The sequence below is a fragment of the Chlorocebus sabaeus genome, chromosome 11, assembly GCF_047675955.1.
Source record: "Chlorocebus sabaeus isolate Y175 chromosome 11, mChlSab1.0.hap1, whole genome shotgun sequence".
Classification (NCBI taxonomy): Eukaryota; Metazoa; Chordata; class Mammalia; order Primates; family Cercopithecidae; genus Chlorocebus; species Chlorocebus sabaeus.
Window position 1 is genome coordinate 48,179,208 of NC_132914.1, and position 25,912 is coordinate 48,205,119.

Here is a 25,912-nt window from a genome sequence, read left to right on the forward strand (position 1 = left end):
CTTTTTCTAAAAAAGCAAATAAAGACCTTCTGGACCAGCGACCCGAATCCTTGTTTCCTTCTTGCTTCTAAAAAGTGACTACTGCCAGGCCTTTATTATTATTAATAATAACAGCCAAGGACAAAGTCATTTTTAGAGAGCCTTTTGCAATTTTTGTATTAACTCGTGACAGCCCAGTGATGATCAGTATTCCTACTTAGAGAGAATAGGACTAACTTTCAGAAATCCAGGCATTTTTCTGCCTTTCATACTTTATCTTTCTTTCACTTTACCTCTCTTTTCTGTCTTTTATCACTTCTTTCTTTCTTCATTCTTTCTCTCTTTTGCCTGGATTGAGATTGTAAGTCCCTCTCAGTGAAGGGTAAGATTATGAGATCTGAGGGCTATATAAATGTAGTAAGTTGTTCGTTAAGCGTATTGAAATGTGTGAAAGTTGGATGAAGGACATTTTCTAAACACATGCAAATAGCATATCTATCATATCAGTTCATTTTCAGATGTAATGGGTAATATACTTTTTTTTTGTTTTTTTTTTTGTTTGTTTGTTTGTTTGTTTTTTGGAGACAGAGTCTCGCTCTGTCACCAGGCTGTAGTGTAGTGGTGAGATCTCGGCTCACTGCAACCTCTGCTTCCTGAGTTCAAGCGATTCTCCAGCCTCAGCCTTCCGAGTAGCTGGGACTACAGGCATGTGCCAGCTAATTTTTGTATTTTTAGTAAAGATGGGGTTTTATCATGTTGGCCAGGATGGTCTCAATCTCTTGACCTCGTGATCCACCCACCTTGGCCTCCCAAAGTGCTGTACAGGCATGAGCCAGCACACCTGGCATTTTTGTTGTTGTTGTTTTTGTTTTTATAAATAAGATGGAATTTTGCTGTCTTTGTCCAGGTTGAAGTGCAATGGCGCGATCTCGGCTCACTGTAACCTCCACATCCTGTGTTCAAGCGATGCTTCTGCCTTAGCCTTCCAAGTAGCTGGGATTACAGGCACATGCCACCACGCCCAGCTAGTTTTTTGTATTTTAGTAGAAACTGGGTTTCACCATGTTAGCCAGGCTGGTCTTGAACTCCTGACCTCAGGTGATCCACTCACCTTGGTCTCCCAGAGTGCTGGCATTGTAGGCGTGAGCCACTGCACCTGGCCTAAGTATTTTTAAAATTACTTTTTGTGGCCGGTGGGGTGGCACATGCCTATATTCCCCACACATTGAGAAGCCAAGGCAGGCAGATCACTTGAGCTCATGAGTTGGAGACCAACCTAGGCAACAGAGTGAAACCCCGTCTCTACTGACAATATAAAAATTAGCCAAGCATACTAGTGTGCACCTGTAGTCCCTGCTACTCAGGAAACTGAGGTAGGAGGATAGCTTCAGCCCAGGAGGTAGAGGTTGTAATGAGCCGAGATCGCACCACCTTGTTCCAGCCTGGGTGACACAGCTAGACCTTTCTCAAAAAAAAAAAAATAAAAAAAATTTTTTTTGTTAGGTGACATACTATTTTTATTGCTATTTAAGAAATCTAGTTTATAATATAAAGTAATTCTATGGAAAAGTGTCACTTTATGTGAAACTCAACCCAACTTCTTTTTTTTTTTTTTTTTTTTTTTAAGACAGTGTTTTTCCCTGTCACCCAGGCTGTAGTACAGTAACATGATCATGGCTCACTGTAGTTTTGACTTCCCAGGCTCAATCAATTCTCCACCTCAGCCTTCCTAGTAGCTGGGACTACAGGTGCGTACCACCATGCCTAGCTAAGTTTTATATTTTTTTTTTGGTAGAGATAGGATTTTGCCATGTTGCACAGGCTGGTCTCAAACTCCTAGGCTCAAATGATCCTCTCACCTCAGCCTCTTCAAGTGCTGGGGTTACAGATATGAGCCACTGAGCCCACTGTGCCCAGCCTGATAATTTTGTCTTGTTTTTGTTTTTGTTTGTTTTTGTATTTTTAGTTAGACACAGGGTTTCACCATGTTGGCCAGGATGGTCTCAATCTCTTAACCTCATGATCCACCCGCCCCGGCCTCCCAAAGTGCTGGATTACAGGCGTGAGCCACCACACCCAACTACTTTAAGTGTTAATAGTGGTAATTTTTTATGGTCCATCAAGAATAAAGCAGGACAGCTAGAGATGCTGTGGGAATTTACATTTACTTGGTGGGGTTATAATTATTCAAGAAGTTTTCAATCCCTATTCCTAGAGTCAGGAATTGGCAACATGTGATTAATGTTGGTTTATAACTATGAAAATAGATTACAGAAACTGGGATATATAAACTGCAAATAATGGGCCAAACATAAATCTCACTCTTCTTAATCTGTAGAGCCAAGATACTCAGTTACTTGAGTTTTTAGGTGTTTTTGCTACTGTAGGTGTTTTGGCTACTGATTAAACTGCATTATTTTTCTATTAGTCAACCTTAGCTTCATCTGCTTGTAAGCTTTTAGGAAGTTGGGTGCTTATACCCATCATCCAAGATAAAAACTCCCTTTGTTAGAAGCAAGTTGGTTTGTTTAACCACATTGCATACTTTAATTCATGCGGTCATGCCATGCTGTTGGGTGCATTGCTGTGTTTTCCTAGTTTGCGTCCTACACATGGATCTTTCGACAAATCTCATTTGGTGATGCATGCTTAGTAAGATGCTAGGTTTTGTTTGTTTTGTTTTTTGAGGCAGAATTTTGCTCTTGTTGCCCAGGCTGGAGTGCAATGGTGTGATCTTGGCTCACTGCAACCTCTGCCTCCTGGGTTCAAAAGATTCTCCTGCCTCAGCCTCCTGAGTAGCTGGGATTTCAGGTGTGTGCCACCACGCCTGGCTAATTTTTGTATTTTTAGTAGAAATGGGTTTTCACCATGTTAGCCAGGCTGGTCTCAAACTCCTGACCTCAGGTGATCCACCCGCTTCCACCTCCCAAACTTCTAGGATTATAGGTGTGAGCCACCGTGCTCGGCTGAGGCTAGGATTTTTTAATTGTATTCCAGTATGTCTTACTGTCTTCATTATTACTCCCCTAAACAGCCTTTTTAGACATTTTCCTCCTGTGAAAATTGAATACTACAGATGATTGTATATCTGTATGTATGTAATGTATGTATCTGTGCTTTATACATAAAATGATTCCTTTTGCCCTTCCCCCACCTCCCATTTTTACTCCCATTTAGCATGGTTTTGCTTCCATTAAGAATGCATAGTGGGCTGGGCGTGGTGGTCCACACCTGTAATCCCATCACTGTGGGAGGCTGAACTGGGTGGATCATGAGGTCAGGAGATGGAGACCATTCTGGCCAACATGGTGAAACCCCATCTCTACTAAAAATACAAAAATTATCTAGGTGTGGAGATGCATGCCTGTAGTACCAGCTACTCGGAGGCTGAGGCAGGAGAATGGCGTGAACCCGGGAGGCGGAGCTTGCAGTGACCTGAGATTGCACCACTACACTCCAGCCTGGCGACAGAGCGAGACTCCGTCTCAAAAAAAAAAAAAAAAATGCATGTTATAGGCCAGATGTGATGGTTCACGCCTATAATCTCGACACTTTGGGAGGCCATGGTGGGTGGATCATGAGGTCAGGAGTTCAAGACCAGCCTGGCCAAGGTGGCAAAACCGTGTCTCTACTGAAAATACAAAATTAGCCGGGTGTGGTGGCGCATGCCTATAGTCTAGCTGCTTGGGAGGCTGAGGCAAGAGAATAGCTTGCACCTGGAAGGCGGAGGTTGCAGTGAGCTGAGATTGCACCACTGCACTCCATCCTAGGCAACAGACAGATTCCATCTCACCAAAAAAAAAAAAAAAAAGAATGTATTGCATATACTCATAAGCTTAAACCTGGCTGATTTAAACATGTCAAGAGTGCATCCGATGACATTAGCTAAAATCCTAATTCTGAGTATTGAAGGTAAAAGTAAGTTTCTTTCAAAGAACTTTAGCTTTTCCCCCGTCTCTCCAAACACAACTTTAAAAATATATATATTATTATCTTAGAGATAAGGTTTTCTCTGATGCCTGTGCATGAATTCAGTTGTGCAATCATAGCTTGTTGCAGCCTCAAACTCCTGGGCCCAAGCAGTCTTCTGCCTCAGCCTTCCAAGTAGCTGGGAATAGTATAGGTACATATGGCTGCACATTTTAATTTTTTTGCAGTGATAGGGTCTTGCTGTGTTGTCCCAGCTGGTGTCAAACCCCAGAGCTCAAGCAGTCCTCCTGCCTTAGCCTCCCAGAGTGCTGAGATTACAGGCGTGAGCCACTGCGTCCAGCCCACAACCTTTTTTAATGTAAAATTTACTTCACTTTGGCCTGGCGTGGTGGCTCACGCCTGTAATCCCAGCACTTTGGGAGGCCGAGGTGGATGTATTACAGGGTTGGGAGATCGAGACCATCCTGGCTAACATGGTGAATCCCTGTCTATACTAAACAAAATACAAAAAATTAGCTGGATGTAATGGCCAGCACCTGTAGTCCCATCTACTCGGGAGGCTGAGGCAGGAGAATGGCATGAACTCAGGAGGCGGAGCTTGCAGTAAGCCGAGATGCGCCACTGCACTCCAGCCTGGGCGACAGAGCGAGACTCTGTCTCAAAAAAAAAAAATTTACTTCACTTTTTAAAATAACGTCTGGAATGTAGAAGGGGCTACACTTTTACAACATAATGCTTTTCAAGTTAAATTTTTTGAAAACCCCAGTACAACAGGAGCCAATTTTTTACCTGAGGAAAGTTGTTTTTCTGTCTTGATTTACTGCTTTATATATATTATTTTATATTTCCTATAGTGTGAAGCCTCATTTTAGGTCATCCAGTGGTTCAGAACACTCAACAGAGGGCTCTGTATCCTTGGGGGATGGACAGTTGAACAGATCTGGTTCAAGAAACCTTCCAACTGAACGGCATAACCCTACAGTAACTGGGCATCAGGAGCAAACTTACCTTCAAAAGGAGACTTCCACTTTGCAGATGGAACAGAACGGGGACTATGGTAGGGGCAGGTAAGGAAATAAGGTACCTGAAAATCTTTGATAATAGTGTGATCATCCTGAATAATTGAAGAACATGATCTGGCGGTTGGTTTGGTTTGGTTTTAATTTAATTATTGGTATATGGTTATATTAAATAAATATGTTATTTTCAGAACATGAGTTGGTTGTTTTTATAAAGAAATAGAGTACTCCTATAGAAAATATCTCTGAATCAGAGGTTTATAAAGTTATTCTGAAGTTCCTTATAGTTCATATAGGAAAGAATAGCTTAGAAAATTAACATATCCATCTGCCTTATGGTTTTATTTCTTCCAGCTTTTAAACTATAGAAGTGGCTGGGTGCGGTGCCTCACGCCTGTAATCCCAACACTTTGGGAGGCTGAGGTGGGAGGATCATCTGAGGTCAGGAGTTCAAGACCAGCCTGGCCAACATGGTGAAACCCAGTCTCTATGAAGAAATACAAAAATTAGCTGGGCATGGTGGCAGGCACCTGTAATCCCAGCTACTCGGGAGGCTGAGGCAGGAGAATCACTTGAACCCGAACCCAGGAGGCAGAGGTTGCAGTGGGGCAAGGTTGCGCCGCTGCGTTCCAGCCTGGGTGACAGAGCGAGACTCTGTCTCAAAAATATAAATAAACTATAGGGGTGAGGTTATATATTGCCAACTTGCCTAATTAAATAATAGTATGGTTCTGGTTTGAAGGGATCGCTACTAACAAATGGACTCATCTTACTTTATGGTGTGGTAGTAGGTAAAGTTTTTGGTAAATTGGCTCAAGATACCTCAGAATAATATATTATCTTTTAGTAATAGAGAAAACTAGCCCGAAATGTAGAAAGATGTTTAAATTGAAATGTATACAGCTGACCGGGCATGGTGGCTCACGCCTGTAATCCCAGCACTTTGGGAGGTGGGGCAGGCGGATCATGAGGTCAGGAGATCGAGACCATCCTGGCCAACATGGTGAAACCCTGTCTCTACTACAAATACAAAAATTAGCTGGGCGTGACGGCGTGTGCCTGCAATTCCAGCTACTCAGGAGTCTGAGCAGGAGAATTGCTTGAACCTGGGAGGCAGAGTTTGTAGTGAGCCGAGATAACGAGATAGCGAGATAGCGCCACTGCACTCCAGCCTGGCGACAGAGTGAGACTCTGTCTCAAAAAAAAATAAAGTATACGACTTTGATAGAATGTATCTATCTGAAGAAACTTATGACTTGTCCCTTCTCCTCCCCCAAACTTTTTCTTAAAAGGAGAACTCTCTTCAGAGGTCGAAGACGACGAGAAGATGACAGGATCTCAGTAAGTTTTTTAAAACTTTTATTCAGACTTTTTTCTCTTCTGTGATTTACTATGGCATTGACTTTTGGTCTTTCTGAGTTTTTGTTTTATTGATTGTAGCCTTCAGCAAAGGTAAATAGAGCCTAAATTTAACCCTGAAATTTTTACCACCACTACCCATATACCCACCCTCTAGCACACATGTAGTATGGAGTTTCACTTGTGTTGCTTGCTTAAAAAAATTATCTGAAGATTAACGTATTCACGTGATTTTTAAATAAAATCACGAAGTCTTTCTAACTTTCCTTACCTTTTCTTTCTTCTTTCTTTTCCAAGACACGGGATATTACTGTTTCCCAGGGCACTGGAATTACAGGCCTGAGCCACCATGCTTGATGCAAGATTAAGGACTTCTAGGGAGAGGCAGAGGAGGAAGGGTCTTGCTGTGTTGCCCAGGCTGAAGTGCAGTGGTACAGTCATGGCTCACTGCAGCCTTAACATCCCAGGCTTAAGTGATCCTCCTCTAGAGATGGGGTCGGGCACCGTGGCTCATGCTTGTTATCCCAGCTCTTTGGGAGGCTGAGTCAGTTGGATCTCTTGAGGCTACAGGCCCCATGCAAGTGCAGAACCAAGCAGAACGGTCAGGACATCTTAAAGCTCCAAAATACTCGCCTTTGGCCAGGCATGGTGACTTAAGTCTGTAATGTCAGCACTTTGTGAGGCTGAGATATACAGATCACTTGAGCTCAGGAATTGGATACCAGCCTGGGCAGCATGGTGAAACCCCATCTCTACAAAATTAAAAAAATAAGCCAGGCACCACGGTACACGCCTTTGGTCCCAGCTACTTGGGAGGCTGAAGCAGGCTGATCCCTTGAGCCCAGAAGGTGGAGGTTGCAGTGAGCCAAGATTGTGCCAGTGCACTGCAGCCTGAGCAACCGAGTGAGACTTTGTCTCAAAAAATAATAAAATAATATCCTTTGACTCCATGACCACTCCTAGGTTACACTGCTACAAGGGTTGGGCTCCCACGGCCTTAGGCAGCTCCACGCCTTTGGCTTTGCAGGGATCAACCCTGGAGGCTGCTCTTATGGGCCCACGTTGAATGCCTGTGGCTTTTCCATCCCTGTTTTGGAGTTTGGAGGACGGTGGCCTTCTTCTGCCACTATGCAGTGCCCTAGTGGAGGCGTGTTGTGAGGGCCTCAGCCCCATATTTCCCCTCTGCACTGTGCCCCTGGAGCAGGTTTTTGGACTTAAACCAGACTGGTAGAAGTTTCTTTCAGAGGATGCCGTACATCCTCTGAAATCGAGTCAGAGGCTCCCAAGCCAGTCTAGGAAGTTCCTCATCTTCTATCCTTTTGAGCCCTCCAGACTCTTCCACCCTCTACCTGTTACCCAGTTCCAGTACTGCTTCCACATTTTCAGTTATCTTTCAGCAGTGCTCCACTTCTCAATACCAATTTTCTTTAAGCCATTCTCACATTGCTAGAAAGAAATACTTGAGACTGGATAATTCATAAAGAAAAGAGGTTTAATTGGCTCACAGTTCTGCAGGCTGTACAGGAAGCATGACGCAGACATCTGCCCAGCTTCTGGGGAGGCCTTGGTAAACTTACAATCATGGCTGAAGGCAAATGGGGACCACGCAGTGAATACATGGCAGGAGGAAGAGAGAAGAAAACCGTTTTCAAAGAAGAAAATGTGTTCCATTATAACTTAGAATTGTTTTTAGGCCATACTGAACCTCTTAAATCAGTGTTGTAACTTTATTATACACAACCATGAAACTTCAGGCAACTTTTTTTTTTTTTTTTTTGAGGGGGAGACCAAGTTTCGCTTTTGTTACCCAGGCTGGAGTACAAATGGCATGATCTCAGCTCACTGCAACCTCTGACTCCCGGGTTCAAGCGGTTCTCCTGCCTCAGCCTCCCGAGTAGCTGCGACTACAGTCACCTGCCACCACGTCTGGCTAATTTTCTGTATTTTTAGTAGAGACAGAGTTTCACCATGTTGGCCAGGCTGGTCTCAAACTCCTGACCTCAAGTGATCCACCTGCCTTGGCCTCCCAAAGTGCTGGGATTACAGGTGTGAGCCACTGCGCCTGACCAACAATTCTTTTTTTTTTTTTTTTGAGACAGAGTTTTGCTCTTGTTGCCCAGGCTGGAGTACAGTGGTATGATCTCGGTTCACTGCAACCTCTGCCTCCTGGATTCAAGTGATTCTCCTGCCTCAGTCTCCCAAGTAGCTGGAATTACAGGCGCTCGCCACCATGCCTGGCTAATTTTTATATTTTAGTAGAGACATGTTTCACCATGTTGGTCAGGCTGGTCTTGAACTCTTGACCTCAGGTGATCCACCTGCCTCAGCCTCCCAAAGTGCTGGGATTATAGGCATGAACCACTACACCCAGCCCAACAGTTCTTTTTTGACATTCCATTGCAGCAGTCCACATGACTTCTCACGTGGCCCTCAACAATTTGGAATAAGAGATTAGACCCTGCATGGTGGCCCAGGCCAGGCATGGTGTCTCACGCCTGTAATCCCAGTACTTTGGGAGGCTCAGGTGGATAGATTGCCTAAGGGTAGGATTTCAAGACCATCCTGGCCAACATGGCGAAACCCCGTCTCTACTAAAAATACAAAAATTAGCCAGGTGTGGTGGTGGGTGCCTGTAGTCCTAGCTACTCAGGAGGCTGAGGCAGGAGAATCACTTGAATCCAGGAGGCAGAGGTTGCAATGAGCTGAGATCATGCCACTGCACTCCAGCCTGGGCGACAGAGCAAGACTCCGTCTCAAAAAAAAAATAGAGATTAGATTTGGGGTTTATTCAGTATGTTGTAAATGTTATGATGGAGGACTAAACATTGGGGTAAAAGAAACAGGCATGACTTCCAGTAGGTAGGTCTTGGTAGAGGAGCTCTTACGCAGGAAGGAGATCTTAGCTGGGAATAAAATTTTGGATTTATAAGCCCTCACATAGTAATTGGAGTGATAAGCTCATGCAGAGTACTCTCCATAGAGTGATGAAAGTGGTCTAATATGGAACTTTGGGGAATAAAGCAGCAGTGTTGGGTTGAAAAGTGAGATTTTTCAGCATACAGTTTAAAGTATTCAAGCAAAATCTGAATGGACATGGCTAATGGACAAGTGTTATCTGGGTTGTAGGCAAAGGCCTAGGCTGAAAATATTTAAAAGCTACAGTTCAATGATATTTTGGTAAATTTACAGAGATATACAGCCATCAAAAAGCGAAAAAGATTGTTTTAACAGTCACTTGCATAAAGGTAGTAGTTGAAGCCATGAATAGTGAACATCACTCAAGGAGAATATGAGAAGTAAAGAGTAGTAACCAAATGGAAACCATCAAAATTTTAGAGATGGTCAGGGGAAAAAGAGCACATGTCTGTCAAATCTAAAAAACAAAAAAGGTATCACAGAAACTAAGAGGAAAATGCGTTCCCAAGGAAAGGATGGTTAACACACCAAATGCTGTAGGTCAGGAAATATGAGGTCAGGAAAAAGGGTCTGTCAGGTTTTGCATTGTTGAAGGCATTGGTGACATCTAAAATAATTTTAGTGGAGTGATGACAAAGTGGAGGAGATAAGAGGTAAGAGGCTTATCAGAGTATATATAGGGTGTTAGGAGGGAAGCATGAGATTTTCCATATATGTTATATAGAGGAGGGATATTGTTCTCTCGAGATAGATAGATGGAGAAAGATGGTGATGGTCAGGCACAATTGCTTAAGCCTGTAATCCCAGCACTTTGAGAGGCCAAGGGGAGAGGATCACTTAAGCTCAAGTGATCAACTTTGTCACTGCTAAAAAACAAAAAATAAAAATTTAACCAGGTGTGGTGTTGTGCACAGCTACTCTAGAGGCAAAAAAGGCAGGAGGATTACTTGAGTCCAGGAAGTCATGGTTGTAGTGAGCTATGATTGTGTCACTGCATTTCAGCCTTGGTGACAGACCAAGACCCTGTCTCAAAAAAAAGAAAAATAGTTGATAGCAAATTTAGGTAAAGTGGGTGTTTTTGTTGAGAAGGCATAGTAAATTATGAAATGAATAGTGGAGACTGGTTAGTAGGTTTAAGGAGTATGGCAAAGTTTACAAAAGAAACAGGTGAGAGAACTGACTAAAGAAAAGTAGAATTGATAAAGACTGATGAGAGCTCAAGTGAGATGTCAAACCAAGAATTTATGTAGGGATACAGTTCTGTGCATTATGGAGGTTTTATTTGCTGCTTTTTCTTTTCTGGCAGCTTTCAGCTTCAGTGACATAGGATTAGAGAATGAGATAGCCATGTGACCTATTTTGTTATTTGTTCATTTTAGAGACCTCATCCTTCAACAGCTGAATCAAAGGCTCCAACACCAAAGTTTGACTTGTTAGCCTCAAATTTTCCACCTTTACCTGGAAGTTCATCAAGAATGCCAGGTGAACTCATTTTGGAGAATAGGATGTCTGATGTTGTTAAAGGTGTCTACAAAGAAAAGGTAAACACCCAGCATCTAATATGAGTCTTACCTTATGAGACCATATTTAGGCTTTATTTGCAGTGTTATTATTTAAAATTTTACTTGCACTTAGTGTACATTTCTATCATAGTTTTTATTTATGGAGTTTTCAGCATACTTAGAGTGTTTTTTAAAAGATTCATGATAAAGCTGCACAAAGGCAATAAAATGTTTCTTGGCTTTTCCATGTCTTTTTTTTTTTTTTTTTTTTAAAGACATGATCTCAGCTGACTGCAGCCTCTACCTCCTAGATTCAAGTGATTCTCCTGCCTCAACCTCCCAAGTAGCTGGGAGTACAGTGTACGCAGCCACGCCTAGCTAACTTTCATATTTTTTTTTTAAGTAGAGACAGGGTTTCGCCACGTTGGCCAGACTGGTCTCCAACTCCTGACCTCAAGCTATCTGCCCATTTTGGCCTCCCAAAGTGCTGGGATTATAAGCGTGAGCCACCACGCCCAGCCTTGCATGTCTTTCTGTCATTCACCTCAGCCTGGTAGAATTGATAACTGATTAATGCAAGATAAATGGAAGGTATCATTTCCATTTATGTGCCTATAATTCACTAGTGATGTAAATGAATTCTTTCAAATAACGGAAAGTAGATGTCTAGAGGCTGAGATACCTCATCCTATGATTATTTGGTGTGTAGACCTCTCCATATCAGAAATCCTCATGTCTCACAAGTTTTTCTCATTTTCTACCTTTATTCTAATTCAGTTTTTTTTTTTAAATTATAACAGTACATGTCTATAGTATATCTAGGCTTTTAATGAAAAGCCTGCAACTATTTTCAGCTCCTTAGCTTTTTCTGTATTTTTTTTTTTCCTTTTGAACGGAGTCTTGCTCTATAACCTAGGCTGGAATGCAGTGGCGGGTCTCTACTCACTACCACCTCTGCCTCCCGGGTTCAAGCGATTCTCCTGCCTCAGCCTCTTGAGTAGCTGGGATTATAGGCATGAGACACCACACCCAGCTAATTTTTGTATTTTTAGTAGAGACGGGGTTTCTCCATGTTGGCCAGGCTGGTCTCAAACTCCTGACCTCGCAATGCACCCTCCTTGGTCTCCTAAAGTGCTGGGATTACAGGCGTGAGCCACTGTACCCAGCCCTGTATTTCTAATTAACATCTTTTTTTTTTTTTTTTTTTTTTTTTTTTGAGACAAGTCTTGCTCTGTAGCCCAGGTTGGAGTACAGTGGTGTGATATCTGCTCACTGCAAGCTCCGCCTCCTGGGTTCACGCCATTCTCTCGCCTCAGCCTCCCAAGTAGCTGGGACTACAGGTGCCTGCTGCCACACCCGGCTAATTTTGTTTTTGTATTTTTAGTAGAGATGGGGTTTCACAGTGTTAGCCAGGATGGTCTTGATCTCCTGAACTTGTGATCCACCCGTCTCGGCCTCCCAGAGTGCTGGGATTATAGGCGTGAGTCACTGCGCCCTGCCTAATTAACATCTTTTTATTGTAACCTCTTGGCTTTTCCATTTTCAGCAGTGTCTGTTAGCTTCACATTCTGAAGCTAAATATTTAGGTCTCTTAAACCAACATACTCACACTTTTCCTATCCTCCTGATACATTGTACTTCATTATATATAAGATATCATCAATTATAAGGCACCCATTATTTTAGTGTCTCTAAGAAAGTAAAAAATGTTGCTAGTTATGCTAGAACACCCATCCTTTATAAGTCACATTTCAGTATTACATATTTTTTTCATGGCTGAGACTCAAACATAATATACTATAATTGTTTCTCTTTTTGTGTGCACTCTCAGTGTCCTACTGCATAGCTGTGTTCTTGGGCCTTCTCTTTACCATCACCCTGGCAATTTTCCTTACTCTCCTTTATCGATCCCCTTTTTTTTCTCACTCTTTTTTCACTTTTCCATGTTAGAGTGGTTCATATCTTCCATGGTCATGAAGTATAATTTTCTTGCATTCTGAAAATGTTTTTCTGCTCTCACATTGATCAGTAGATTATTTCTATATTGGATTCTCTATTAGAAATCATTTTCCCTTGGGATTTTGAAGGTGTTATTCCACTGTCTTGTTTCTTTAAAAAAAAATTGTGACATGTAGTAGTTATTTCATAATAACTAAGATACACTTTTTTTCCCCATGTTTTATCACCTTCCAAAATCAGACTAAAAATTATTTTTTTAAAAATGTAAAGGCTGGGCACAGTGGCTCATGCCTGTAATCCCCGCACTTTGGGAGGCCGAGGCAAGCGGATCACGAGGTCAGGAGTTTGAAACCAACCTGGCCAACATGGTGAAACCCCGTCTCTACTAAAATTAGAAAAATTAGCTGGGCGTGGTGGCATGCACCTGTAGTCCCAGCTACTCAGGAGGCTGAGGCAGGAGAATCGCTTGAACCTAGGAGATGGAGGTTGCAATGAGCCGAGATCACACCGTTGCACTCTAGCCTGGGTGACAAGAGCAAGACTCTGTCTCAAAAAAAAGAAAAAAAAAATTAAATATCCAGTCACATTGGCTCATACCTGTAATTCCAGCACTTTGGGGGTCCAAGGTGAATGGATTGCTTGAGCCCAGGAGTTCAGGACCAACCTGGGCAACATAGAGAGGTGTCCCGTCTGTACATAAAGTGTAAAAAAAAAAATAGCTGGGCATGGTGATGCATGCCTGTAGTCCTTGCTACTTGGGAAGCTGAGACAAGAGGATTGCTTTAGCCCAGGAGATCAAAGCTACGATGAGCTTAAGTGCAGTATTTTTATTTTCTTCTCATCTTAAGGTCTGCTTCTATCCAGTGGTTTTATTTTTATTTTTTCTTATTGGTACATAAAATAATGGTGTGGTTTACCAATAATGGCGTCTCAGATTTCAGAAGATGATACACAAACATACATATATACTTTTTTTTTTTTTTTTTTTTTTTGAGTCGGAGTTTCACTCTTGTTGCCCAGCCTGGAGTGCAATGGCGCGATCTCGGCTCACTGCAACCTCCACCTCCTGGGTTCAAGCGTTTCTCCTGCTTCAGCCTCCCAAGTAGCTGGAATTACAGGCACTTGCCACCGTGCCCAGCTAATTTTTGTGTTTTTAATAGAGATGGGGTTTCACCATGTTGGCCAGGCTGGTCTTAAACTCCTGACCTCAGGTGAGCCACTGCGCCCGGCCATATATACATTTTTAAAGAATAATCATGAAGTGTACGTCTCCTTATAAACCCAACACACAATTGTAGCCGATAAACACCCCTAGTATCTTAGCAGTGACATGTGTGTCTCCTCCCTGTTTATAGTCATTCTATCCCACTCTTCCCCTTTAGATATAAACATTATTCTGACTTTGTGATAGCAATTTTCTTGCCTTCATAGTTTTGTCATTCTGCATTGACAGAATTTTTCTGTGAAGGGCCAGATACTCGTAGTAAGTATTTTTGGCTTTGTGGGCCATGTATTGTCACATATTCTTTGTTTTTACAACCCTTTAATAACTTAAAAACCAAACCAGTCATGGTGGCTCATGCCTGTAATCCCAGCACTTCAGGAGGATCACTTGAGGCAAAGAGTTTGAGACCAGCCTAGTCAACATAGGGAGACCCCCATCTCCAAAAAATAATAATAATATAAAAATAATAATTATAATTTACAAACCATTCTTAGCTTGTAAGCCATACCAAAACAAGTTATAGGGTGGGTTTGGCCTTGCAGATCTTAATTTACCAATCCCTGCCGTAGGTGATAAAACGGGGTGCCTGTTTTTGAAAAGGTTATAAAGAATTGCACAGTATATATCCTTCTTTTCTTTCATTCTGTATGGTTTGAGATTGATCACTGTTAATACAGATGACTGTTGTTCATTTTGAACTATTATGTGATATTCTATTGTAGGAAGTAAAATATTTATTCATTGTACTGTTAATGGACATTTTGCCATTATAAATCTTCATGTGAGCAAAAACTTTTCTAGGATTTATACATCAGCTTGTGTTCTTTTAAAATTTTAAAGTCTTTCAAGTGTTTTTTTGAGATGGAGTCTCTCTCTGTCACCCAGGCTGGAGTGTAGTGGCATGATCTCGGCTTATGCAACCTCCACTGCCAGGGTTCAAGCGATTCTTGTGCCTCAGCCTCCCGAGTGGTGAATACAGGCATGCGCCACCATGCCCGGCTAATTTTTGTATTTTCAGTAGAGATGGGGTTTCTGCCTTGTTGGCCAGGCTGGTCTCGAACTTCTGACCTCAGATGATCCACCCACCTCATCCTCCCAATGTGCTGGGTTTACAGGCGTGAGCCACTGCTCATGGTCAGTCTTTCAGGTTTTTAAGAAACAGATTCATATTTTTCTTACATATTCTGCATACTAATCCTTTGTCAGTTACATGTAGTACAAATAATCTTTCACTTCTGTGGTTTCTTTTCCATCTTCAGTGCCTATGGGTTGAAACAAGTTCTTAATTTTAATATGGTCCTATTAGTCTTTTCTTTATAATTTGCTGTTTTTATTTCATGCTTAGGAAATGATCTAGCTTCCAGGGATTCTTTTGAGAACCCTAAGGGTGCTGATTCCTGATATCTGACATGATTTTTTCCCCTTATCTGGAGGTTTTTAGGGTCTTTTATTGATCCTTGGTATTCTGCGAAACTCGTGATGTGCTTTGGTATGGCTCTTTTTTTGGTCACAATTCTTTTTGTTTGTTTTTTGCGGAGATAGAGTCTGCCTCCGTTGCTTAAGCTGGAGTACAGTGGTGTGATCTTGGCCTACTGCAGCTTCCACCTCCTGGGTTCAGTTGATTCTCCTGCCTCAACCTCCCCAGAAGCTGGGATTACAGGCATGCGCCACCATGCCCGGCTAAGTTTTGTATTTTTAATAGAGACCATGTTTCTCCATGTCGGTGAGGCTGGTCTCGAACTCCCAACCTCAGGTGATCAGCCCACCTCGGCCTCCCAAAGTGTTGGGATTACAGGTGTGAGCCACTGCAACCAGCCTTTACTTAAACCTCTTTTTGAGACAGGGTCTCACTTTATCATCCAGGGTAGAGGACAGTGCCGTGATCTTGGCTCGTTGCAGGCTTCACCTCTCAATGTTCAAGGAGTCCTTCTGCCTCAGCACCCCCAAGTAGCTTGGGTTACAGTTGCAGGCCGCCATGCTTGGCTAGTTTTTGTAGAGATAGGGCTTTGCCATGTTGCCGAGGCTGCTCTTGAACTCCTGGGCTCAAGTGCTCTGCCCACCTTGGCCTCCCAAAGTGCTAGGATTATAGGGGCCAGCCACTGTACCCGGCCTTTAAACCTCTTTTTTTTTTTTTTTTAAAAGTCTTGCTCTGTCACCCAGGCTAGAGTGCAGTGGCATGATCTCGGCTTACCGCAACCTCTGCCCCCTGGGTTCAAACGATTCTCTTGCCTCAACCTCCCCCGACTATAGGCATGGCGGCACACACCCGGCTAATTTTTTTGTGTTTTTAGTAGAGATGGGGTTTTACCATTTTGGCCAGGCAGGTGTCAAACTCCTTTCCTCAAGTGATCCGCCTGCCTTGGTTTCACAAAGTACTGGGATTACAGGCCTGAGCCACCGTGTCTGGACTAAACCTCGTTTTTTATCTTTGTTGTTACTATGTTTTCTACCAAGTTTTTCTGAATGTTACTTTCTAAACCTATGGAAAATTTTATTTCACCCATCAGTTTTAATTTCTAGGGCTCTTTTCTAAATTCTACGCCAGCGGTATAAATACACATAACAGCATTTACCATCTTAACCATTTTAAATGTGTACAGTTTTGTAGTGTTAAGTACCTTCACACGGTTGTGCAGCTAAGCTCCAGAACTTACTGTCTTTCAGAACTAAAACTCTATACCCATTAAACCATTCCCTCTTCCTCCCTTCTCTTATCCTTCGGCAGCCACTATTCTACTTTCTGTCTCTAAATTGACTACTGTTAGAAATTCATATAAGTAGAATCATACAGTATTTGTCTATGACTGGTTTATTTTACTTAGCATCCTCAACAGTCATTCATGTTGAGCATGAGTCAAGATTTCATTAATTTTTTTTTTAGTGCAGCCTACAAACACTTTTTTTTTTTTTTTTTTTTTTGAGACATGATCTTGCTCTTTTCCCAGGAGGGAGTGCAGTGGCACTATCATGGTTCACTGTAGCAGCTTCAACCTCCCAGACTCATATAATCTTCTCAAGTGGGAGGGACAACAGGTGGACACCCCCCTACCCTTGCTAAATATTTTACTTTATTTCGTAGAGACAGGATCTTGCTATGTTGCCCAAGGTTGGTCTTGAACTCCTGGACTCCCAAAGTGCTGAGATTACAGTCATGAGCCCCTGCACCCACCCCTATATTTAACTTTTTTTTTTGTCGGGGGACGGAGTCTCGCTCTGTAGCCCAGGCTGGAGTGCAGTGCTGCAATCTCAGCTCACTGCAATCTCTGCCTCCCAGGTCCCAGTTCAAGCAATTGTCCTGTCTCAGCTTCCCAAGTAGCTGGGATTACAGGCATGCACCACTATACCCAGCTAATTTTTGTATTTTTAGTAGAGACAGGGTTTCACCATGTTGGCCAGGCTGGCCTTGAACTCCTGACCTTGCGATCCACCCGCCTCAGCCTCTGAAAGTGCTGGGATTACAGGCATGAGCCACTGCGCCCGGCCTATTTAACTTTTTAAGGATCTGCCACATTGCTTTCTAAAGCAGTGCGTCATTTTACATTGCCATCCTCTATGTTTGAGTTTTAATGTCTCCATATCATCACCAACATTTGTTAATGTTTGTCTTTTTTTTTTATTATAACCATCCTTATGGGTATGAAGTGATTTTTCACCGTCGTTTAGCTTTGCATTTTATGATGACTAATGATGTTGACTATCTTCTCTTGTGCTTATTAGCCATGTGTGTATCTTCTTTGGAAAAAGGTCTAAGTGTAATTTTGAAAAATCTTTTTACTTTAAGGATAATGAAGAGTTGAGAGTTAGTTGCCCAGTGCCTGCAGATGAGCAGACAGAATGCACTTCTGCCCAACAACTCAGTATGAGTTCCAGTTCTCCATGTGCTGCTGAGCTTACTGCATTAAGGTACAAGTTATAGTATAGAAGATCTTCAACATTAAATTACTTTTTCTGGTCGGGCGCGGTGGCTCTCGCCTGTAATCCCAGCACTTTGGGAGGCCGAGGCAGGTGGATCACCTGAGGTCAGGAGTTCAAGACCAGTCTGGCCAACATGGTGAAACCCCGTCTCTACTAAAAAAACAAAAATTAGCCGGGCATGGTGGCGGGCGCTTGTAATCCCAGTTACTCGGGAGGCTGAGGTTGGAGAATTGCTTAAACCCAGGAGGCAGAGGTTGCAGTAAGTCAAGAGCATGCCACTGCACTCCAGCGTGGGTGACAGAGTGAGACTCCGTCTCAAAAAAAAAAAAAAATTACTTTTTCTTCTGATTAGTTGCTAAACTGTTCCATAGCTATTCTGAGTCTAATTGCAAGCTCTTTTTTCCTTAGCACAACTCAGCAAGAAAAGGATCTAATAGAGGATTCCTCTGTTCAGAAGGATGGTCTCAACCAGACAACTATGCCAGTTTCTCCTCCAAGTACTACAAAGCCATCGAGGGCAAGTACTGCTTCACCATGTAATCATAACATAAATGCAGCTATAGCTGTGCCTCTACAGGTAACTTGAAGATTTTAGTTTATGTTAAAAAAAAAATACAATAGATTAAATAATTTTTTTTTCACATAACACTTTGTTAGAACAGAGTCATTTGGAAGTAGCCCAAGTTGGGGCTGACTATCAGAAAGAAGCTTAAGGAGTTTTAAGGTCACTGCAAAGAGATGGAAAGTTTTAGGTGTTTTTTTGTTTGTTTGTTTGTTTGTTTGTTTTTTTGAGACGGAGTCTGCGCTCTGTCGCCCAGGCTGGAGTGCAGTGGCAGCATCTCGGCTCACTGCAGGCTCCGCCTCCTGGGTTCATGCCATTCTCCTGCCTCAGCCTTCCAAGTAGCTGGGACTACAGGCACCCACCACCATGCCTGGCTAATTTTTTGTGTTTTTAGTAGAGACAGGGTTTCACATTGTTAGCCAGGATGGTCTCAATCTCCTGACCTCGTGATCTGCCTGTCTCAGCCTCCCAAAGTGCTGGGATTACAGGCATGAGCCACTGCGCCTGGCCCATTCTGTTTCTTTTGATTGCTTTTTTTCTGTTCATATGGTTAAGTGAATCTTCTTCCTTACCCACATTAGGATGAATTTATCATTTGGGGGCTAACATAAAGCGGCCTTGTGCCTCTTGATGTTCTTTTGGTTGTATATGTGATACTTAACAGTCTATAAGTGGCCATTGAGAGGCCACTCCCACTTATTCAAGTTCCAGGATTGTTTTATAGTTAAATAATTGGGAAAATACAGAAAAGCAGAATAAAACAAACTTTATCTATAATCCCTAGCATTTTAGTACAGCACTTTTAAAAATAGATTTACAAGACTATCTTATTTAATGATAACAATAATACTAAAATGATAGCTACCATTTGAATGCTTACTGTATATTATTAGGACTAGTGCTGAAGACTTTACATGCTTTGTTCTGTTCTCAAAATACCTCTATTCCACCTTTTTCAGTTGAGGTAATTAAGACATTTAATGAATCTTTTTATACCATTGGTTTCTAACTGCTCTGCTGGGATTCTTTTGGAATCTTTCTTGGGGTTCTTTGTAGCAAGGAAAAGGAACAGAAAGAACCATTTTATTTCATCATATGGCTATACCATATTAATCTAATCTGTCCTTTCCTGTTAGGCATTTAGGTCATTTCCATCATTATAAACAATGCTGACGTGAACATCCCTCAGTTAAATTCCTCAAGCAAAATTATTGTATAATAAATAAAGATTGTACCAGTGTACTCTAGGCAGTATATATGAGAGTGCTTGTTACCCTTTTCTGGAAGATAATTTGTGGTTTTCTTGTGGTTAACACAATCATTTTTGTACTTTATAATTTAGAGAATGTGTACCATAAATGTTCTTTTTTATCATCACTTCGAAGGAACCCCGAAAGTTAAGTTATGCTGAAGTGTGCCAGAAGCCCCCTAAAGAGCCATCTTCAGTTCTTGTGCAGCCACTACGGGAACTTCGCTCTAATGTGGTGTCTCCCACCAAAAATGAAGACAGTGGAGCTCCTGAGAACTCCGTTGAGAAACCACATGAGAAGCCAGAAGCAAGGGCTAGTAAGGATTATTCTGGCTTCCGAGGCAATACAATCCCCAGGGGAGCAGCTGGAAAAATCAGGGAACAGAGACGCCAGTTTAGCCATAGGGCTATACCTCAGGGAGTGACTCGACGTAATGGCAAAGAGCAATATGTGCCACCCAGATCACCAAAGTAAAAAACAACAAAACTATTCAAAAACTTCTCTCTCTTCCCATTAAACTTGAGCTGTGGCTATATTGAACTGTTTTGGAGGGGAGGGGGTAGCCAGGAAGGAAACAGGAGAAAGTACATCCTTAAATCATTATGGATTTTGGAGTTGTGAGTGATAAGATCCCAAAATTCATCTCTAATGTGATTTTTAAATGCTGGAGGATTCCAATCAATATAAATATATATATATATATATACACACACATATATAAAATATAATTTTTCTATTTTTGTTTTTGTTTTTAATTTGCAGAGATTTGCTGCCAGGAATCAATTTTGAGGGTTCAGATTTAGCTTGGAGGAAAAAAAAAATTATACATCCTTCAGTATAGGAGATGAGGGAATGAGAGAAAATATTTTTTGAAGAAGCATTTCTGTAAAATTAGAAATTACTTTTTTTAATCTATTTAAAGTTTGGCTTGAAGAATGCCATTTCTAACTATATGGCCTTGTATTGCAAAGCAGATCAGTGGCTGGGGTGCCTGTTGTGGGTGTGAGTGTGTACAAGAGCGATTGAAGCCAAATCTGTTGTCATGTTAGTAAATGATTTGAAAACTGAATGTAATACTTGAGTAGGTTTTTTTTTTTTCTAGTTTGAAATTTAGTCTCTGTCTTTTTGACCTTACTAATACTTCATTCAACAAGTTGTAAAATGATTGTACCTGGAGATGTGACTACCAATCAGTTTAATACTCAAGGAAAGGGGGTTATTAAAAAAATTGAAAATTTCATCTTGGACCTCAGTGCATAGGCCAAATGGATTTCAGAGGTTTAAACTTCCCTGTGATTCCCCCCCAACACCCCCAAAATGAGAAACAAACATTTTTTTCTTACTCCATTTGTTACTCTCTGTTCTTTGACTGCCCACTCACAAAAGCAGAATAACCAACTACCTACTGAAGTGTATGTTTGTAATTGCTTTGACCAGTCTAGTCAAATCATATAAATTGTTCTAAATTTCAGAATTGAACGTTGAAGTATTTACTCTTCTGTTCACACATTTAGAATTTTAGCTCCCAAGATGGTAGGGCAGACTGACCCTACAGTAATTTATTTGTTGTTAATGTTAAAGATGAAACATAGTAACTGACTCTTAAGTGTTAAATAATGTAGACGTAAAATATTTTTTTAAAAAAGGCTTAATTTAGAGGGGTACTTATTTCTGTTTACAGTGTATTTGTCACCTTCCTTTCCTCCTCTTCTCCCCCCACACCCAAAAAGTACAGTTTGGAATTCACTGAAACAATACCAACAAGTCATGAGATTTTTTGGTAAAGATGAGAAAGATGGTTGAAGAAAATTAATGCATAATTTCTCAGTGAATAAAGTTGTAGCTCTCATATACTAAATAGACAAGTTTACATGGTGTTATTTAGAAAATGGCTAAAATATTAAAAACTGTGTTGTGTTAATCTATTTTAAATCATACCATGTTCAGAGTTCTATGTAAGGTGGGTTTTATTTTTCTTTTAAGGATAGTTTGTAATAGTAAGAACTGTCCCATATGTTAGTAAATTACATATGTACAAATTGAAACTGTAAATTGTGAACACTGGAAAGCACCATTGTGACATAGAGTAAACATCTTAGTAATATATTAAAGTGAATGTAAATGGTGGTTAAAATTACATTACTGTGAAATTCATCTTCCAACTCTAAGTTAAGCTTTGGAGATATATATTAGTGGTTAACTGTTAAGAGCTTTGAAAACACTGCACATATCTGTACAAGCCAGAATTATTATTTCTTTGACTTATTATTAGCTTGGCAGTTGCTTTTGATTTGGTTGTTTTATGACATGGTATACTGTATTTACTCAGTTTGAAACTATTCATTTCTACACACTATTTTTAAAAATTGCCTACTAGGTGAAACATAACAATAAAACTACCTGTGCTGAAATTTGGGGGAAGTTTAGGTCCTTTAAAAAAATATATTAATCATTGAGTACATCTATGATAAAAGTGCTTATTTTGGTTTACTAAGATAATGCAGTTGGTGGAAATGATAAACATTTTAAGTGTTAACATCCTTTAACTGCATTGGATTTCAGAGAATAAACATTTTGTAAAAATCACTTGGCAAGGATTATAAACTTAATTACTGCACTTAAAATGAAACATTACCTTTTTTAAACAATGTGTCACAAATGTAGGCCTGTATTACTTGTATGCTTGTGTGACTTACTGTTAGTCCACCACCTTCTAAAAATTTAAAGGCTGTAATTGAAATGCAAGAAAAGAGCCTTCTTTTAGAAGAAAGCAGGTGTATTTTTGCTTTTTCTTAACGTTATTGAAAGTAGAAATGTAATTTGAAGATATAACCTTTAAAAATTTCTTATTAAGACAATGTTTTTAATTTAATTTGCTTCATTACATCTAGTAGTTCCCATTTGATGGGATGTATAGGGAAGAGTGAGAGTGAGTGTGTATGTATGTGTGTGTAATATTTATATATATTCACAGTATGTATTTAGCATTTATTTTATTACAGCAGATTTAAAGTTTGTATCTAAATAATGCCTGTGAGTTGTGTGAAGCTGTTGGCTTTTTTCCAACATTACTTTGTAACTAATGAGGGTGGATGTTCATTGTAGTTTATTTATTTGGTTCTTTAGATGGAGGAATTTAAATAATCAAATTTTTCTCTTCACCCTTATGACTTGACATTTCCTTGGTCTGTTGGAGGCTAAAAGTAGGTATAAATGATACTGAATGTTTGGTATAGTGATACTCTGCTATAGTTCTTACTGCATGAAGAGAACAAGAGTCACAAAAGTTCACCACCTTGCACTTCATAGAGAAGGTACATAGAGACATTGCAAAACCTGTCTCCATTTGCTGTCCTGATAATTAAGGTTTTCATAATACCTAGGGCCTGTCTCTGAGTAATTTTAATTTTGCCAAATACACTGACATTTAAAAAAGTGATCCATCTAAATTTTTTTCAACTGGATTTTGAGGAAGGTAAGAGCTTTCGATAATAAGGGTTTGTTGTGGTAGTTGTCTTACGTGCTGAATTTGCAGATGATCAGATGCTATGCAGAATTATGATTTATTTTTGTTTCCTAAAATTAAGATAGCTTGGATATTATTTCACATTCCTTTTTCTTTTTTAAATAAACAGGTTTGCTTTGGAAAGGCTTAATGATGGAATGTTAGCATCTTCACTATGGTAAAGGAGAACAAAAAGAATGTTGCTGGAACATAAAATAGTATTTAAAAGTTATTGAACACTTCTAGTTTTATTAGTTATGGCCTTAATAATTAGTCTCTTGGCTTAAATGTCCACTGGTTTTACTTTGACACAGTTGAACAATACTGGGGTTAAGTCTCTGGTATTTAGGCTGGCAATATATTAACCATATTTTTAAAGTACCAATTTTTTTTTTTTCTTTTTTTTTTTTTTACAGAAAAGATAAAACTCAAAAGAGAATAGTGTATTCCTTTTGAGGGACTTTTATAAATTATTAACTATAATATATGATGGATTTTTTCCTAATTTTTTATATTTCCTTACAATTTTGGTGGCCATTAATTTAACTTTAGGCTTTTGGTCATATGCTAGTCTGAGCTTCCAAAAAGATACATACATGTTTCACTTTTCATTAGCTAAATGAGGGTATTTTAAGAAGATGAAAGAGAATTTATTTTCAAGTTGTGAGTAAATTCTCTTTTGAAATTCACTTGATTATTAGATAACTTAAAGTTTATTTTTAAAAGCTGACAACTTTTTATGAATCTTTGAGCTAACAGTTCCTAAAAGCGTAATTCAGATATTAATGGGCTGTGTATTAAATGGTTTTATTTTCAGTTTTGCAGCATAGAACACTGTTGAAATATCCATGTCAACTTGATTTTTTTAACCGAATTCGCGTGTCTTTGACATCTCTTAAATGTTGGGGGTGGGGGTCAGAGCCAGTTATCTGGCTTCTGTTTTGTCGATTGCTTAGATTTGTTCCTGTTGTCAAAACTGTTGCCCCCAAAATTGGTGTAACACATGCTCATGCATAAAATGTTAAAATGTATTTGTATTTGTTTTCAACATCGCCAAGGTGCTATGGGAAATTAAAGTAACAAAATTAGAAAAAAAATAAAGTTATTAAAAAGCAGGACTGGTTTCCTTTTCTCTAGGTGGTGTATGTCTAATGACTACTTCTGTCTGCCTTTCAATATTATATGTTGCCCTTGCTAATGCTATTATTATTACTGTCTAAGCTGTTTTTTGGATGATGAGGGCAGTGGGAAGTAATGATGTTTCACGTAAAACAAGGGCAGAGAGACAAGATACAGCTTTATGATCCTGGAGTTTTCTTTTAGTATCAGAAGCAATGATTAAAGGGGGAAAAAACGCTGGGCACGGTGGCTCTCGCCTGAAATCCCAGCACTTAGGGAGGTCAAGGTGGGCGGATCACCTGGGGCCAGGAGTTCAAGACCAGACTGGCCAACATGGTGAAACCCCGTCTTGATTAAACATACAAAAATTAGCTGGAGGTGGTGGTGGGCACCTGTAATCCCAGCTACTCAGGAAGCTTAGGCAGGAGAATCGCTTGAACCTGGAAGGTGGACATTGCACTGAGCCAAGATCACGCCATTGCACTCTATCCTGGGTGGTGAATGAAAGTCCATCTCAAAGGGGAAAAAAGACTGGGTGCAGTGGCCATGTAATCCCAGGGCATTTCAGGGGCCGAGGTGCATGGATCGCCAGAGACTTGAGTTCAAGACCAGCCTGGGCAATATAACCTAGAGGGTGAGGCAGGAGGATTGCCCGAGCCTAGGAGTTCAAGGCTGCAGTGAGCTATGATTGTGTCAGTGCATTGAACCCTGGGAAAAAGAGTAAGACTCCATCTCCAAAAATATATATATATATATATAGTGGTTGGGGGACAGGAATCATGGTAAGTGTAGCTTAAAAACTACCTTCATGGAACAGGTTGTGGCTTGATTTGAGTATGTGCATGTCAAGCCCAGCTAGAGGGTATTTGGGGCTTTTCAGAGGGAAAATTGACCAGGAAATTTAAATGAGGGATTTTTGTTTGTTTGTTTCGTTTGAGACCGAGTCTTGCTCTTGTTGCCCAGGCTGGAGTGCAATGGCGCGATCTCGGCTCAGTGCAACCTCAGCTTCGTGGCCCGAGTTTTGATTTTTTAAAAATGCTTCATTTTAAAGCAAAATGGAAAAGCTGAGTCAATCTCTGGCTTCTTAACAGGTATCTGTAAATTATTGTGACACCTTTTACTGAACATATATTGCTAAAAAATAGTGGAGTGGCCAGGCGCAGTGGCTGACGCCTGTAATCCCAGCACCTTGGGAAGCCGAGACGGGTGGATCAACTGAGGTCGGGAGTTCGAGACCAGCCTGACCAACATGGTGAAATCCCATCTCTACTAAAAATACAAAAATGAGCCCAGCATGGTGGCTCATGTCGTAATCCCAGCTACTCTAGAGTCTCAGGCACGAGAATCGCCCGGAGGTGGAGGTTGCAGTGAGCAGAGATCGTGCCACTGCACTCCAGCCTGGGCGACAGAGTGACTGTCTTAAAAAAAAAAACCAAAAACATGGAGGGGTGTTTCATGGCTATTATGCCACAGTTTATTCTTGAATTAAGTGAATCTTTTTTTAATGGTAGAACTTCTTTGTGGGTTTTTGTTTTTTTTTTTTAGATAGAGTCACTCTCGCCCAGTCTGGAATACAGAGGTGGGATCCCAGCTTGCTGCAACCTCCGCCTCCCAGGTGCAAGCGATTCCCTTGCCGCAAGGGAAGTCCCAAGTAGCTGGGATTACAGGCACA

At 40.8% G+C, this 25,912-nt stretch overlaps 1 protein-coding gene across 8 annotated transcripts in view; it reads left to right on the plus strand.

The window, feature by feature from the left end:
- Positions 1 to 24,236, plus strand: part of LARP4 (La ribonucleoprotein 4) — an 82,992-nt gene extending 58,756 nt beyond the window's left edge. For 6 of the 8 annotated variants that reach the window (XM_037997135.2, XM_037997138.2, XM_037997140.2 and 3 more), the window contains 6 exons: positions 4,764 to 4,976; positions 6,221 to 6,269; positions 10,583 to 10,744; positions 17,671 to 17,792; positions 18,213 to 18,381; positions 19,752 to 24,236. In XM_037997135.2, coding sequence (XP_037853063.1) covers positions 4,764 to 4,976; positions 6,221 to 6,269; positions 10,583 to 10,744; positions 17,671 to 17,792; positions 18,213 to 18,381; positions 19,752 to 20,090 — 1,054 coding nt within the window. In that variant the 3' untranslated portion in view covers positions 20,091 to 24,236. Of the gene's footprint in view, positions 1 to 4,763; positions 4,981 to 6,220; positions 6,270 to 10,582; positions 10,745 to 17,670; positions 17,793 to 18,212; positions 18,382 to 19,751 lie in introns of those variants that run through there. The other 2 variants (XM_037997137.2, XM_037997143.2) reach the window with 2 other exon arrangements.
- Positions 24,237 to 25,912: the final 1,676 nt, after the last annotated feature.